We start from the raw sequence: 17820 nt of genomic DNA on the forward strand, positions 1-17820 counted from the left end.
TAATTATTATAATTATAAATAATTTGAAAACTGTTTTCAAAACGGGTAAGAAAAATATGCCCATCTTTGTCCTTTTTAAAAACCATCCTGGAACACTCGGGTGGCTCTGTCGGGTAAGTGTCAGACTTTCGACAGAGAAAGGGAGCCTGACTTGGGTCTCGAGCCCACGGACCATGAGATCATGACCTGAGCTGAAGTCAGAGACTTAACTGGCTGAGCCACCCAGGTGCCCCACTGTTTAACTGTTTAAATGAACTAACTCTCTCTCTGCTCCTCCCCTACTCGAGCCTCTGTCTCTCTCTGAAAAATAAACATTAAAAAAAAATCTTTATTAGACTTATAAATTTATCTTCTAAATGAATTTTAGAATCAACTTGTCAGTTTCATTTTTTAAAAAAACAGCGGAAGTTTGAATGAGATTACTTTGAATTTAAAGACTAAATTTTGGAGAATCAACTGTTTATAATATTGAGTTCTTATATTAAGAAATTTTACAGAATTCTGAAAAAAAGGCATACGCATCTTCTCTTGAGTTTATTCATGGGTTAATTTGATTAGTACTGTGAATTTTATTGCTATTACTATTGTTAACTGGATTTTTTTCTCTTACATTTTCAACTTTTCATTGGTGAAGAGGAAGACAAATTATTTAAGTATGCAACTAGCATATCTGCCCACCTTGCAAACATTCTAAATTCTGGTAATTTGTCATTTGATTCTTTTAGGCTTTCTGGGTAGATTATAATAGGGTTTGTAAATAACTAAAATTGTGGGTTTTGTTCCATCCTTACACCAGACTTGTAGTGAATTGGCTGGGCACTCCAGTATAAGGATAAACAGTATAGGCGACTCTGAGTATGTGTATCTTATTTTTGACTTGAGTGAGAATGTTCCTGATGTTTCACCACAAAAATATGACATTTCCTGTACAGTCCTGTACTTCCTGTATGAAGCAGATAGCTTCATCAAGTTCCCTTTTAAACTTAGTTCAATAACTTCTTTACCCTTTAAAAATGAATGGATACTGAATTTTATTGACTGCTTTCTTTGCAAATATTGCCTATTCTCTTTTAATCTGTCAGTGTAGGCAATAATAGAAATGTTAAGCCATCCTTGCAATCTTAATATACTTCTGAATTGATCTGCTAATATTTTATTTAGTATTGTTGCTTCTATGTTCATAAATGAAACTGAATTATATTTATTACTAGTGTTATCTCCCTGGTCACTTGGCATCAATGCTTTTAAATTAAAGGTCTTTTTTTAAAAATATGTTCTGAAAAAGTTTGTAAAATATCAGAATTTCCCACCCAACAATTTAGTAGAATTCATTCACAAAGCTGTATAACCACTCATAAAACCAGTGCCTTTTTGTGGAAATTTTAACATTTCCAAATTTTCCATGGTAATTAATCTACTTAGTTTTTTTACTTTCTCAGGAAAACTTTAGCCATTTATGTTTTTTGTTTCCTGAGGAATGCGTATTTCATTTAGAATTTCCAATATATTGATATAGTTTTACAGTTTTCTTATAATTAAAAAAAATAATTGTATTTATGGTAATAATATTTTCTTTACTGATTTTATTTGTGCCTTCACTTGCTTTTCTCTTGATCACAGTTTATTCTTATTTTTATCTTTATCAAGTTTTTCCTAATTTTTTTATGTTTATGTTATTTCTTATAATTTTTTCAAAGTAGCTCATTTATTTTTAGTATCTTTAATTTTGTGATAAATTAAGGATACCATTTTGGCTATGTTTAATAAGTTTTGATATAAGTTAGTTTAGCATTCAGTAGACTGTCATTTCCATTTCTGTTTCCTCTTTACCTCTCGAGTTATTTACAAATGTGCATTTTAATATACAAATGTAAAGAAATTTGGTGCTTTCTGTTGTTAATTTCTAACTTCATTTCACTGTGGTCACGGAGCATGGCTTGTGTATAATTTTAAAAGATTTTTTTCTGATTGAATAAATTTCTATAAATGTTTCATGTAAGTTTGAAAATAATGTATATTCTCTGCTGCACACAGCTTTTCTCTTTCCCACATACACAGTTTAATTGTCTTACTCAAATCATTTATACCCTGATTTATTTTACACATCCTTGGTATGTTAGGGATTTACCAACTTATCACTTGTAGTTTTTCAGTTTTCACTTTATATATTCAAAGCTGTATTTTCAGATGCATGGTTTCATGACTTTTACATCATTGTGGTTTAATTTGTCTATCTATCCATATGAAATGTCTTTTTAATGTATTTCTTGAATTCTATTTCATACTATATTAGAATTGTTAAACCACCTTTCTTTTTGATATCACTTGCCTAATATCTTTCAACTGCTGTATTTAAAATTTTTTATGTCCTTTTAATTTATATAGGCTTGTTATGCAGAGTATATATTTTTATTTCAATTTTATTTTAGTTTTTGTCTTTTAATCAATGCTTAGTCCTTTCACATTTATTGGAGTTACTGATTTATTTTTAACTTCTTCTTGTCATCTTATATTTTATTTTCTATTTACCACAGTTCATGTCTGTTTTGTTCCAATTCTAACTTGTATTATGTAGATCAAGTTTTTTGGTTATTTTCTTTCCTCAAAGGATGTGTAAGCCATGCATTTTATTTACATTTTCTCTAGTGGTTACTAAAATTTTAGCCTATGTATTTAAACTTATATTTTTCTAAAACCTTACAGAGTTAATAATATTAGTATTCTCTTTCTCTAATAAGACAAAAAAACCTTATGATTGATTTCCTCTTACTCTCTCTGCACCCTTACATCCTATGTTAATAATGTATATAGTTATCGTTCCATTTTGTTACTTAAAATACCTCTATTATTTTTTTGATCAATACTTACTTAGACCTCATATATTTTACCAGTATCTTTCCTAACCACTGGTTCTTGCATCTTACCCATCCCCACCCCCAACTTCATCCTGAATTAATTTCTTCCTTCTTAGACTAAACTGTCCAATATCCATTTTAGAGAAGTTCTGGAGGTGGTAAACTTTCTAAGTATCACATGTTCACATTAGGATGATAGTTTAATATAATACAGAATTCCAAACTCATAGTTATTTTCTTTATAACATTGAAAATTATCTTCCTTTGACTCCATTATCTTCCTCTGACTCTTATTGCTTTGTTGGTCATCTGCTTTTCCCTCATATAGTTGTTAAGGATTTCTTTTTATCCTTAAATTCTAAAGTGTCCAAACAATGTGTCATTATGTATTTTTGTATTATTCTTATTTCACTCTTGCTTGGTAATTCATAAGCTGTTTCAAAGAGACTCATGTTTTCTTTCAAATAAGTAGAAGTTCTCAGTCATTAATTTTTCAAATATTACCCCTTGTCCCATTCTCTCCCCTTTCAACTGCATGTAAATTCTAGAACTTCTAAATTTATACCTATGTCTCTTAATTTTTCTTTCATATGATCTAATTCTGTAACGTTTTTGCTGCATCCTGGGAGAATTCCTTATCTGAATTTTCTAGACACAGTATGTGTTTAGTCCACTATCTTGAAATTGGAAATCCAAAGTGTATACTTAGAATTAAATGAGACCCACATTTATTCTTTTTCCTTGGGAGGATCATGGATTGTCACTCATCTCATTATGTTAATATTTCATTAGCCAAATTTTTGAAGGGTGGGGAATAATAATTTATTAAACATACATGTGTGTCAGGTACTATACCAGATGCTTCCTCAAATTTTACATAAATCCATACTATCACTTCATTTCAGAGAACATCCAAATAAACATGCTAGGCAAGGGTGGTGCTCAGGCTGGCCAATTTAGAAATGCTGTACTATGTTGTTTATCTTCAACAAGGGAATGATATAACAGTTAGTATTGAGCCCCCAAATTTTATTTCACACCAAATCACCATGGGGATTTCTAAGCAGATATTTCTGGCCTTCTAAGTGGATAGTTTACTATTTTTATGCAGGAAATCTTATAAAACTAGGCATTATTAGAATAGCATTCCCTTCCATAGCAGCATAAAAAAATGCAACGAATAATTTTTGGATCACAGAATCATTGGGTGTAATTTATTAATAATAAAAAGTGGAAATGGTATTTTTAGGGTAAAAGGGAACTATCCATCTGACTTGGTTTTTTTTCTTTTTTAAGTACAAGTGAGAAATTTGGTGAGACAGGTTATAGTAAGAGTTGAGAAGTTTCTGTCAATTAGAAAATACTCATGTCTTTTACTGCCATGCTCACCTTGGAACTAATATGATAATACTGGACATGGGGATTAGTAAGGGTGCTGTAAACACAAGAGCATTAAGTACAGTCTCTTTTACCTGGAGGTCCAGGGAGGCCAGGTGGACCCTGTATTCCAGGAAATCCTCGCTCTCCTTTTTCTCCAGGCAAGCCAGGTAACCCAATGCTTCCTTTTTCTCCCACAGTTACGCCAGTCCCAGGCCTAGGGATTACCTTTATTATGAAAGAAAAAAATAAAGGAATTCAAAGAGGAAGAGACTTGTTCTCCTAAAAATAACCTAGAAGCTATATATGATTACAATCTCATCATTTCACAGAGCTCTTGGATGCAAAACTATTAAGACTACCACACAGATTATGGGTCACATTCGTCATCACTCCTTTCCTTCAACTGATTAGAAACTGTTTAATACCAGTAATAATATTGCCACCCTCCTGAACCCAGCCCAAGATTACAGAGCTAGAATTATTTTTTATGTCTCTAATCACATTCAATTCATTCCAATTACCTAAGCTTGATAATTATTTACTGAAAATGTCTCTCTGATTTGTCCCCTTCTTTCCTGTTGCCACAGCTACTATCCCCATCTCACACTTGGACGAACAGAAGCACCTCTGAACTTCTCCCCTTAAATCCAAATCTACTGCCAACAGATACTTTCTCAAAAACCAGTTTTTCTGTGTTAGATATGCGGTGTAAGGCCTCAAAATTCACTACTTCTTACTATGTCTGATGCCACTTTTCACCCTGGACTCTGTCAAGTCTCTTCTCACTTTCAGTACCTCTCTCCTCTATCACATCTCCTGTTATTTTTAGCAGTAAAGTTTTAGGACAGTGAGGACTATCTCATTATAACCACTTCAGGCATCTTGCACATTCTTGTCTTTCCCTCTGAATATGCCATTTCTTTTTTTTTTAATGTTTATTTTTGAGAGCAAGTGAGCGAGCAACAGAGGGTGACCATGGGAGTTGCAGAGAGAGAGGGAGACACAGAATCTGAAGCAGGCTCCAGGCTCTGAGCTGTCCACACAGAGCCTGTCGTGGGGCTTGAACTCACGACCTGTGAGATCATGACCTAAGTTGAAGTCAGATGCTTAACTGACTGAGCTACCTAGCCACACTAATATTGTCTTTTTAAAGTAGCACCACATATATTTATTTCAGTGATGCTACCATTCAACAAAGGGTGCTTGGACTCCTCATTTGTTTAATGTTTATTTATTTTCGAGAGAGAGAGAGAGAGAGAGAGAGTGCAAGTGGGGGAGGGGCAGAGAGAGAGGGAGACACAGGATCTGAAGTGGGGCTCGTACTCACGAACTCTGAGATCGTGACCTGGGCCGAAGTCGGACACTTAACCAACTGCGCTTACCCAGGCGCCCTGAATATGCCATTTCAAACATCTGTAATGCCATCTCCCAATCCTTCCCTTTATCAACCCACATTTTTTTCTTCCTGTAAAACAAAACAAAACAAAACAAAACAAAACAAACTCCTCTCTTTTGGGAGGGCTTTATTGATTTGAATCAACTAACTGATTATTCCTTTTCTCTTGGTCTTTGTAGAATCCCAGTGTTGAAACAATTTCATATTAAATAATCTAAATATAAAGAAATTAATCTCATAGAGCTGTAATGATAAATAAGCTTTAGTTTTAAGATTGGACTGAGGTACAAATCAACACCCACTGGCAAAGTATGGTATTTCATCCTGGCTCTGTTGGATAGAAGAAATATTCAGACAAAAGGAGACTGAAAGTTGTGGGACTTAGAATGGAGATAGTAGTTCAAAAAGGAAAGTGAGCTGCTGGATAGGACTGCAGTCCCCAAATTTCCATTTCTTCTGGTTTTTATCAAAATGTTATTATCTCATTTCATAAAGAAATTATTTCTTAGACAACAAAAGTTCTGATTTTATAATGAAAATTAATAAAAATTGTCTAAGATCAGGGCATCTGAGTGGCTCAGTTAGTTAAGCATCTGACTCTTGATTTTGGCTCAGGTCATAATCTTGCGGTTCATGGGATCGAGCACTGCATCAGGCTCTGTGCTGACAGCATGGAACCTGCTTGGGATTCTCTCTCTCTCCCTCCCTCTCTCTGCCCCTCCTCCACTCACACTCACTCTCTACTCCCTCCCTCTTTCTCTCAAAATAAGTAAACTTTAAAAAAATTGTCTACGATCTTCTTTATGTATATCCTTGTTAGATCTGTGAAGTACTAACTATCAATATCTGAGACTAACTCTGGACAGAAATAATTAAATTAATATTACTCAAATGTCCTGAACATACAGGCTTTATGGCACTTGCACCTTTGCAGATTTAATGCAATATAAAAGCAAGAGTCTTACCAAATTTCAACACAAACAAAAGCCAATATATTAAATTGCATCAGTGATATTTTATTCTTAGTAAGATTGGAAACGTATTTGACTTAAATTTCATAGCGAATGCAAACATTACAGAAAATCCATAAACCCCCTGTGTGTATTTTCATAGAGCAGTTACCTACATTTGATTAAGAGCCCCTAGAAGGCACATACTCAGGGAAGAAAGAGGTATCAATCAGGCAATTGTATAATTGAGAAAACCTATTAAGACCAAATCCATCTTTCCAGGGCTCTGTAAGGGAAAGGGCCGATCCCTAGTTCCCCAAATTTCTTTTATTGAAACTTTGTAAGCCATACTTGCACCACCTGCTGGTTACTTGATAAATACTTTGGCAATCATGAGGCAAAACAACACAATGCCATAATTTTGGATCTTTACCATGGAGAAGTAATATACAGGCAGAGCAATACAAAGACTTTCAGGTCAACAGCACTGAAGTTTTTATATGTAGACTTTTAAGCCAGTAAAAGTTGATAATGACTTAGAATTTTGTTCTATGAGGAAAAGGTACAGAGTACATTAAGGCACAAAAATGAAAATGCATTAAGAAGTTTGATAAATGAAGACTTAAAAGAAACTTACAAGTCCAGGAGGCCCAGTTGGGCCAATGTCACCTTTTTGGCCCTGTTCAATACAAGTGTAAAGTAGGTTAGTAAAAGTCATATGAAAACACTGATTTCCTTAAAAATGTAACAGATATCTAGGTTTCATGAAGACCCAGGAATCCATAATAAAATATCTCTAAGAGAAGTACTACTTGAGGTAATGAGACAATACTGAAATAAGCCTAGTCAGACCCGTGATGTTGTTTCAGATTTACTAGCTATACAATTTTGACCAAATCAAGTAACTTAACTGACACATATACAGACCAGCCTTCTAAAGTTTTTCTAGATGCAACATCCTTTGATTTTAAGATTACTATTTTCTAGCAACTATAAATACTTTAGGAAGAAGATACTGAATAAAGAAATTGGTACCACTAGAATCAGTTAAAAGCATTATATTTTTTTACATCTAGCCTTGTTTCTTTTCATAAAACTTGTTGAAGGCATAAACTAGATGTCATTTCCATTAGTCACAGATATTTTAGAGCTGATGGACTTAGCTATTATCAGGAACAGCTAATAAATTATAACTGCTTTTGTGAGTTTGCTCTTAGAAACTAATGAAAGACAAATTCAGAAGCAAAACTGTTACTCTTAACCAGTAGCTACTACAGCATGAAAAACACAGTATATAATTGTTATTCTACTGGCCAAAACCCAAGGATAGATGTCTCTCTCACACCTCTCTTCTTGTTCTAGACTTGTTCATAGGAACTTTTCATCTATCTAAAAGCTCCTTTTAGTTTAAAGAGTTACTTTTTCCTATCACTTTATTTACTACTTGAAAAAAAAAAACTTTTGTTCTCTGAGTATTTATTATCTTCCTTTATTCTAGCTGTGGTTCTCAGTCCAAGCTTCAAGTTGGATCTAGTTTAGAGATAAACCAACATTAAAATATGCACCCTCTGGGTACATTCAAGTTTGTAACACTTTTTCCTCCTTGCCTGCAGAACAAAGCTTTTCAGCACTAGTTTTCATATAAAGCAATTAGAGACCAGAGAGACTGGAAAACCGGATATTTTGTGATCTGCTATAAACAAGGGAAATGTGTGCTTCATATATTCTTTCAAGGTCACTTTTTTTCCAAAGTCACTTTTAAAATAAATAACTAAATAAATGACTTCAGTCAGGCTGTATAGCCAAATGGGAAAAAATGACAAAGAATTAGCCACAGACTTTCAGACAATAATTGCACAGAGAACTGAAATGTTTAGTGTAGACATTCTAAATTCACAGCTACAAGCCTTTTTAGTATGAGGACCTCACTAAAATAGTGCTGGATCCACTTTCTGGAGAACAAAAGTTTTGCTGATACATGCTCAAAATAAAGGCACCAACTTTTCACAATGTAAATGCTAAAGTTGAACAATTCTTCATGTATTTCCACGACATGAATTGTGATTTGTGGCAATGAACAAAAATTTAGAGGAAATGGTACAAAAGAAAAAGGAGCGATACCAAAAGATGAATAAGGAAGGTATGTTTTGAATACAAAAGCTAGTTATTTATAACTTTTTCATTTAGAACTCAACCTTGGCTTATATATATACACAATGGAGTATTACTTGGCAATCAAAAAGAATGAAATGTTGCCATTTGCAACAATATGGATGGAACTAGAGGGTATTATGCTAAGTGAAATTAGCCAGTCAGAGAAAGACAAGTATCATATGACTTCACAAACATGAGGAATTTAAGATACAAAACAGATGAACATAAGGGAAGGTAACAAAAAACAAGGAGGCGGACAAAACATAAGAGACTCTTAAATACAGAGAACAAACTGAGGGTTGCTGGAGGGGTTGTGGGTGGGGAGATGGGCTAAATGGGTAAGGGGCATTACGGAGGACACCTGCTGGGATGAGCACTAGGGGTTATACATAGGGGATGAATCACTGGAATCTACTCCTGCAATCATTATAGCACTATATGCTAACTAACTTGGATGTAAATTAAAACATAAATTAAAAACAAACAAACAAATAAATAAATGAACTCAACCTTGGCAGAGAACAGGATTATGTTAAGTGGAATAAAACCAGTCACTTCAAAGTATTAAAATTCTTACCTTTTCTCCATCTCTTCCTGGTTCACCAGGGGAACCAGGATCACCAGGTAAACCCTTTAAAACATAGAGGACAGAATGACATCAGCAAAAATGGTGAAGTAAGGATGTCCAAACATGCTCTCCTCCATAAAAGCAACAAAGAACACAGGCAAAAATGGTCAGAGTCAACTTTTTTAGAAGTCTAGAAATTAGCCAAAGGCTTGCAGCAATCCAGAAAGGTTTGTTGGGGAAAACAAAATGATTGAATCTTGGTAAGAGTACAGAGCTTTCTGGTATTTGAACCTGCTCTATTCCCATCACCCTTCTTCAGCTCCACACAGCCTTAAAAACCAACAGCTCACAATCAAGGTGAATACCAGCACCCTAGCAGCAAATGGAAGGGACAGAACTGGTTGCAGCACTTTCAAAGACCCACTGACAAAGAACTGTCATTATTTGACCTGTCTGGTGATTGTCTTTATTTGACCTGATTTGAGTTCTCCCAGGGAAAACAGAGAACATCTTTTCCCTGAAGATATCTGTGAAAATCAATCAGAGGTAATTACTAATCATGGCTGCCTAAAACATGAAACAAAGACCACAACTGTTCCCAAAAGCTAGGAACTAAGACCCCGAATTTACCTCCCATTAAACCATTTTATGTTCATTTGTGAATCTAGAGTTTATAAATTGAGGACTGCCTGTTTAGCAGAATCATCTGGACACTGATTTATCTGATTTTATTACTTCCAACTTCCAGTCTTGTTAAGAAGTATCCCTTTCTTTCAGAATGGTCTCCAAAATTTTATCAAATTTTGTCCTTGAAAACCTCTTTTAACATTACTGTAGATACTCTTGATACTGAGGTCGCTTGAAATAATGTTCCTGGACTTGCACATTTTTATTTTCCTCTTTAATTTATAGTAATTAGAATGATATGTAAAAAGTTTTATTGAAAAAACTTCTGTTCACACAAAATATCGTATGTGAATGTTTTAAGCAGCTTCATTCATAATGGCCCATACCAGAAACAACCAAAATATCCTCCAGTGAGTAAACAACCAAACTCCAGTGAGTAAACAACCAAACCTTGATACATCCCTACATTGAAATACTACTCAGCAATAAAGGGAATGAACTGTCAATATACAGTACCATGTATAATGCTATGTGAAAGAAACCTGATTCAAAAAGCTATATACAGTATGACTGCATTTAAATGAAATTCTGGAATAAGGAATATCACAGGGATGGAGAACAGATCAATTGCTGCCAGGGGCTTTTGGTGGTAGGTATGGGAGAAGACTACAAAAGAACATTGGGGGAACTTTTGAGGGTGATGTAACTGTTTTTTTTTATTATAAAGCTGGTTATACAATTATATGTGTTTGTCAAAACACACAGAACTATACACTGAAAATGGTTCATTTTACTGTATACAAGTTATAGCTCAATTAAAATATGAACAAAAATTCCTTTTTTAAAAAAGGAATTTTAAATTCATATTCAAAAGAGAAAGTATAATCTCAATTTCTGCTATTTCCAAACTCAAGCCTGTTTGCCATCCTGCTTCTCTACCACCACATACAAATGTTGCCATTTTAGGGGGTCAGGTGGGAGGATGGACCTTTATCTACTCACTGGAATTCCTGGCTGCCCATTCTCTCCATCTTTGCCCGGTTTACCCTATAAGAGTCAAAGACATGCAATAATATAAATTTGTTATTTAGGAAGTATGAGATTAAAGAACATAATAAGTTTTCTTTCTGCCTTGGACTATATATTAAGTAGACTCTTCAGATTTCAATACTATGATAAATAAATGACTATGTCAGTTGTGACATTTTGAGACAAAGAAAGTAGGATTTACGAGGAAAGAATAAAATTACACACGCACAAACACACATTTAAAATCTTTTGTAAAGAGTATTAATAGTCGTAACACTTACTCGTTTGCCAGGCTCTCCTTGCTCACCCTTCTCACCTTTCACACCACCTGGAGGACCCTGTACACAGAAAAGTAGTTTTACACAGGTTCGTGGAGTGCTATGTATCAATACCAATTTACATTAAATGACTCTAAAGAATTTTAGGCTACTTACTGGAGGACCACGTATCCCTGGAGGTCCAGGAGGCCCTCGGTCACCAGGAAGTCCCTATGCAGTAATAGGGGAAAGGAAAATAACATTAATACTAGAGCTAGCTAAAAACACTTTTAACAAGCTGAACAATGGACTCATGTAGTATAACCAAAGATAACAGGATGTTTCTAATTCAAAGTTGAAATTTTCTAGGCAAAAGAACCTGAGCCATCTTTGCTTACCTCAGTTAATTTCTAATGTGTGCACAAGCCAAGTTTTTAGGTAAATAAAAAGACAACACTTAAAATGAAATTATTAATGGTACATTTTATAAAAAGCAAGAATACCCATAACCAGTCAATATAGGAGCCATATAACACACATCCATTTGGCAGAGAATTAAATGACCCGATCCATACTGATGGCAGAGTTTCAGTGAATCTGTTCTTTATTAGCATTTAAGTGAAACAACAATGTACACACTTTGTTCAAGGGTTGGCCACTATACTATAAATGATTTGTATGATCCCATCTACACTAGTAGATACAAGGTATCAGATAATTATTTCTAAACACAACAAGGGTTTATACAGTAACACTATATTTGTCATCTAAGACAATGATGGTCTACCTTACCATGACCTAATTTCATACACAAATGCATTACCCATAATAGCCAAAAATGCAAATGATCCAAATGTCCATCAACTGATGATGCATAAACAAAATGTGGAATATTCACACAAGGGAATATTATTGAGTCACAAAAAGAAATGAAGTACTGATATATGCTACAATAAGAATGAACCCTCAAACAAAGTAGAAGCCAGACACAAGATCATGTATTGTATGATTCCATGTATGTGAAGTGATCAGAATAGGTAAATCTACAGAGCCAAAAAGCAGATTAGCAGTTGCCTAGGGCTGAGAGTTTGGGGGGAAATGAAGAGTGACAATAAATAGGAATGGGGTCTTGTAGGGGGTGGTTGAGGAGAATGTTCTAGGATTATATTGTAGTGACAGTTTCACTACCCTGTGAATATACAAAAAAAATGTAACGGTACACTTTAAATAGGTGAATTGTGTGGTATGTAAATTATATCTCAATGAAGCTCTTTAAAAATTTTAATTATCTCAAATTCTTATTTTTAAAATACCTTCACATATATAACTATATTCCAGCTTATAATGCATTTTAATGGAAAGCCACTTTTATAGCAAAATGTTCATTGGTTTCCTGTCTACATACTCACCTGATCTCCTTTCTGAAACTCTACATCAATTGGTCTTTTCTGTTCACTGATCTGTCCAGGTGGCCCAGGGGGGCCCTGAAGGCCTTGCTCACCCTGTTTGCAAGATTTAATAAGAAAGTAATATTTCATAATTTACACAGACAATAATACAAAACATAAGCTAAGTCAGTGGCAAGAAGAAAAAAGACAAGTTCAAATGATGAGGAAAGGAGAAAACTGAGGGCTGAATAATCAACTTTTTCCTTTACTCACCTTTTCACCCTTGGGTCCTTGGAAATTTAAGCCCATATTCCCCTGAAGAGAGACATTTTAGTTTAAAATCTCATTGACAATAACAAAAAGAATTCATACCAAATAAAAAATGTAAAGAAAAAGAAAATTACCTTTGGTCCTGGAAGTCCTGGTGGGCCAGGAGGGCCCTAAGAATAGTAGACACAGAAAAAGAGAAACAGGATATACATTTATTAAAAATTATTTGGCTTCAAAAAATTATTTGTTTTCATAAAAAGTGAGGACTTAAAATGCCCTTCAAAATAGTATCTTCTTGTTTTATTCTCACATTTAAATTGATTTTACCAATCTAGATGAATGTGGAGACTTCCTGTACCAGTATACAAGTAGGCAGAGGAAGAAATGCAAGGATGAGTAGAGGCAGAGGGGCAACACCAGTGCCAAAAATCAATACAAAAGTTAATCTCAACAAACATATCAAATTTCTCATATCAGAATTATAGGTAAATGTAGGTGTTACAAGGCAATTAACTCTCTAGTTCTAAAAAGCATGTGTTTCCCTTTTTTAGTTCTGTCTCATTTTTATGTGACCTGACTTTGTATATCTGAGAATGTTTCAAGGCTTGAAAAGTTAGATAAGCATTTGTTTGCCCAAGTATATCACCTCTTGATCTCAATGGATCCATTTATTTACATATTGGACCCTGGTGGCATTTCTAAGACTTTGCTTCACCTGTTGAATCAGGGTTAACTGAAGGAACATTCAGGAGTGCAGAGTGCATCAGTTACATAGCCACAAGAGTTGGGGAAACTCAAGATGTAATAATACTCGTAGGGTTTACTGATGTTGTAACAATGGAGTCAGGAAAAAGTGCCATAGTCCAGGGTCTCATGCATTGCAGGGTGTCTACAACTAAAATAAACTAAACAAAAGGGTTTACTAATTCTCCCCAATATATTTCCAGCAAAGCAGAAATCACAATCTTTTCTGGCAGATTCTCTTAGTATTTACCAAATACTATTTCCTTCATTCAAGAATAGAGGACCAATTGTCACAAGCAAGATTGTACAATCTATAAAGAGATAATGAAAACTGTCACTTAAATATATGGGACATGAGAGATAGAGTGGCACATGAGAAATAACTTTGACTGAAGTACAATTTTCTTGCCCTTTTAAGAGGGCAGTAGCAAAGCTCTAAGTCCAAAGCCTGACTCGAATGAAATCTAAGTATTGCAGGGGCAAAAATACTCAGAATTTAATTACAGGAAAAAACATGAGTGACCATTGAGGTAGTAAAGTAAGAGAACTGGTTGCATACTCAAGGTCTTTACAAGTTGTTGCTTCTTTCCTGAGGTGCACAAATCCTTATCCCACTGCAAAATGATCCACTATCCTCACCAATCCTGTTTAGTCCCAGGCCCCTTAGAAACAAGAGCCAATATTTTTTGGGGGGGAATACCTGTTTTTTGTTCCTCTTAAACTGAAAACTGCAGATGGAAGAAACATGTTTCATCAAGTGACTAGAGAATTGCCTGAGAAGACTTAATGAAATGGCCAGAATCAGCTTCAGCACTGACACATCAAGAGGTAACCAACAAGATATTTTATTTTATATCTTTCCTTTTGTGTACCTCATTTTTCTCCATCTAGAAAATGGAACTATTACTTAGCACATATATTGTTCACCATAACATTTAAAATAACCTGTAAATAAAAAATATATATATATTATAAGCATTGACAATGCATTGTACTTTCAAGTAACAGAAACAATATTAGTATTCCTATAAGAAGTTTTTTTAAAGTAGGAGAAATGAAATTCCAGAAGCAAACTTACCATCAAACCTGGTGGTCCTGGGGGACCAATTGGCCCTGGTAAACCAGTGGGACCAGCTGGGCCCTGTTATAAAGGAAGTGAAGAAAAGGATGAAAAAAAAAACCTCTCATTATATCACACAAAGAACTACACTAAATGAGATTTATACTTAAAGAACTGCCACAAATTGCTTATACAATTCTACAATTCTGCAGTATTATAAGCAGAATTTTAAAATGTATAAGAATAAAAGGATTAACTACAAAGAAATTCAACTAAACAGAATGGATGCAACTTTTAGAAAAATTGTTTTACAGTGGTAGATAACAAATATAGGACAAATACACTGTAAGGAAGTTTTACAAAATAAAGTGATAAAGATGGGCATTTACTGGGGTTTTTATGCTAGAAATGGGAAAGGAAGGGCTACCAGTTTCAAGGTAGCTTCTCTATTTTAAAGGAAAAAATAACTATGTATTTACCCAAAGAAAATGAAAACACTAATTTGAAAAGGTATATGCACCCCCGTGTTTACTGAAGCATTATTTATAATAGCCAATATATGGAAATAACCCCTGTCCATCTATAGATGAATGGATAAAGAAGATGTGGTACACACACACACACACACACACACACACACAGAGGAATACTCCTCAGTCATAAAAGGAATGAAATCTTGCCATTTGCAACAACACTGATAGATCTACAGGGTATAATGCTAAGTAAATAAGTCAGTCAGAGAAAGATAAATACCATAGGATTTCAGTCATATGTGGAATTTAAGGAACAAAACAAAGAAAAGAGATAAACAAAAAGGCAGAGTCTTAAATAAAGAGAACTGGTGGTGCCAGAGGGGAGGTACATGGGGTGATGGGCGAAATAAGTGAAGGGGATTAAGAGAACACTTATTGATTGTGATAAGTACTGAGTAATGTACAGTTGAATCATTATATTGTACAGCTGGAACTAATATAACACTGTACGTTAATAAATATTTTTAATAATAAATTTTAAAAAATTAAAGATTTTTAAAAGATGCAAAAAATTAAATTAAATTAAATTAAAAATAAATAAGATTGAATACAAGAAAGGAAGGCAGAATAACTGGAACAACAGATAAGGGAATGATGTAACTATTGTGGAACACAATTTGGCATCTTGCAAAGCTGAAAATTTGACTTCAGTGAACTCCAGCAATTCTATATCTAGGTGTAAATCCTGGATTATTCTGTAATTAAAAAAAATCCCAAAACAACCAAATATTCAACAATAGGAGGCTGGAGAAACAAACTGTAGTATATTCACACAATGGAATGTTATAGGGAAGTAAAACTGAATGAACTATAGTCACAAACAGTAATATGGATGTATCTTAACATATCAAATAGAAAAAGTTGGAGAAAACTACATAAATTTTATATTATTTTCAAGCAAAATTAAACACTCTTGCTTAGAGATATACATATATAAAATAAAACTATCTTTAAGAAGTAATAGAAAACTCAAAATGGTACTTATGTCTTAATAGAATGCAGAAGGATGTGAGTCCCAAGGGAACCACAGGCTGATTCACAATTATTTGAAATGTTCTAGCTCTCAAATGCTATTTTGGGATCATAGGTGTTCATTTGGTAGTTATGGTTCATAACATACATATATTTTGCATGTATTCTGCTGCGTTTTCAAATATTACATAACAAAAAATTATAAGAAATAAAGGGCAACACTGAGAGTTCTTAACAGCACATGGATGGGTGATGTCAAGCATGGAATGAGATGGCAGTTACTGAAAAAAGTGCCCAACATTACATCTTAGTAATCAAATATTAGAAAATACTGATTATTTTGGCAAAGGGATCAATCCTTGTGAAATACAAACCTCAAGAAATTGACTACCTGATCTATAAATACTTGAAAAATATTGTTATTTCTATGCGTGTTATCTATAGGCTAAAATAACTTATTTTCTTAAAATTATGCTTGATGTTCACTATGCATAAATTTTATTCCTTCAGGCTTCAAAACATGTTCATGTGTTATGCATAACTAATAGTGTTACAAATGATGTCTTTTAATATCGCAAATGGGAGACCTATGATTTGTATTTTCAATCAGGCCATTTACAATTATCAGGACTACCCCTACTACTTACTGATCCTCACAGCACAAGAATAAGAATACAGAAGCCTATTTCCGCTGCCAAACCCAAAAACAAAAATTTCCATGGAAACCGGATAGAAAGATAAAATAACGAAACAGTCCTTTATAAAACTCTCCCTGGTCTAGATTGCTTTCATTTTCAGGTATGAGGTATATGCGATGTCTATCAAACTTCAGATGATGATTTCTGTAACTAAAACAGAGGGTACTAAAGGCTGAAGAGGAAAAACTGATGCTGTGATTGTATTTAATCAGTAAAGAAGAAAATCACTGGATGCTTACTTGTATTCCAGGAGGACCTGGATATCCTGGATTACCCTTTGGTCCTGGCAGCGATGACATAATTATACTACCTGGTTCTCCCTGAAAGAAATTATCAATGGAAGTTGTAAGTAACAGTTACAACACATGAAAACTGGCAAAAGCACAAAAAACGATCTGAGAATTAAATCTGTCACATAAATGTCCTGAGGATTAGGTGATCTCAGTAATTAACATGAATAAATTTACCTTTTAAAGACAAATGGGAAAGTGGCCAAAATACACTGAAGTACAATCGATTTATTAAGAGCCTGTGATACCTTCAGTTACTCATTCATTACAAAAACGTTTATTAAATATTAACATTTGCCAAGAATTGTGTTAGGCTCTGGATACTCAGTAGAGAAGGAGACAAACAAGACCTCTGTCCTCATGTTGCTAACAATATACTGGAGAAATGCAGACCATAACATGTAAACAAATAAGATGACAAAATGTTCTGTTATAGGCTATGAAGAAAAAACATGGTACATGATAAAGAAATAGTGGAGGACTAAAATGAATTGCTAATTATGTGACCTGATAGAGGTGCTAATTATTGTTACAATGGCAATCATGATATATAAAGGTATCACATTAACATGTTGTATACCTTAAATGTATACAGTGTTATGTGTCAAATATATTTCAATTAAAAAAAGAAACAGTGATGGAAATCAAT

At 34.1% G+C, this 17820-nt stretch overlaps 1 protein-coding gene across 2 annotated transcripts in view; it reads right to left on the bottom strand.

The window, feature by feature from the left end:
- Positions 1-17820, bottom strand: part of COL4A5 (collagen type IV alpha 5 chain) — a 235878-nt gene that overhangs the window by 87087 nt on the left and 130971 nt on the right. For both annotated transcript variants that reach the window (XM_053891275.1, XM_019426823.2), the window contains exons 9-19: positions 17121-17201; positions 14697-14759; positions 13009-13044; positions 12878-12919; positions 12626-12718; positions 11394-11447; positions 11241-11297; positions 10933-10977; positions 9313-9366; positions 7219-7260; positions 4328-4460 (exon numbers count right to left, since the gene is read on the bottom strand). In XM_053891275.1, the coding sequence (XP_053747250.1) occupies positions 4328-4460; positions 7219-7260; positions 9313-9366; positions 10933-10977; positions 11241-11297; positions 11394-11447; positions 12626-12718; positions 12878-12919; positions 13009-13044; positions 14697-14759; positions 17121-17201 (700 nt within the window). The remainder of the gene's footprint in view (positions 1-4327; positions 4461-7218; positions 7261-9312; positions 9367-10932; positions 10978-11240; positions 11298-11393; positions 11448-12625; positions 12719-12877; positions 12920-13008; positions 13045-14696; positions 14760-17120; positions 17202-17820) is intronic.

This window comes from Panthera pardus, unplaced genomic scaffold (genome assembly GCF_024362965.1).
Source record: "Panthera pardus isolate Hobbes unplaced genomic scaffold, ASM2436296v1 HiC_scaffold_27, whole genome shotgun sequence".
Taxonomy (NCBI): domain Eukaryota; kingdom Metazoa; phylum Chordata; class Mammalia; order Carnivora; family Felidae; genus Panthera; species Panthera pardus.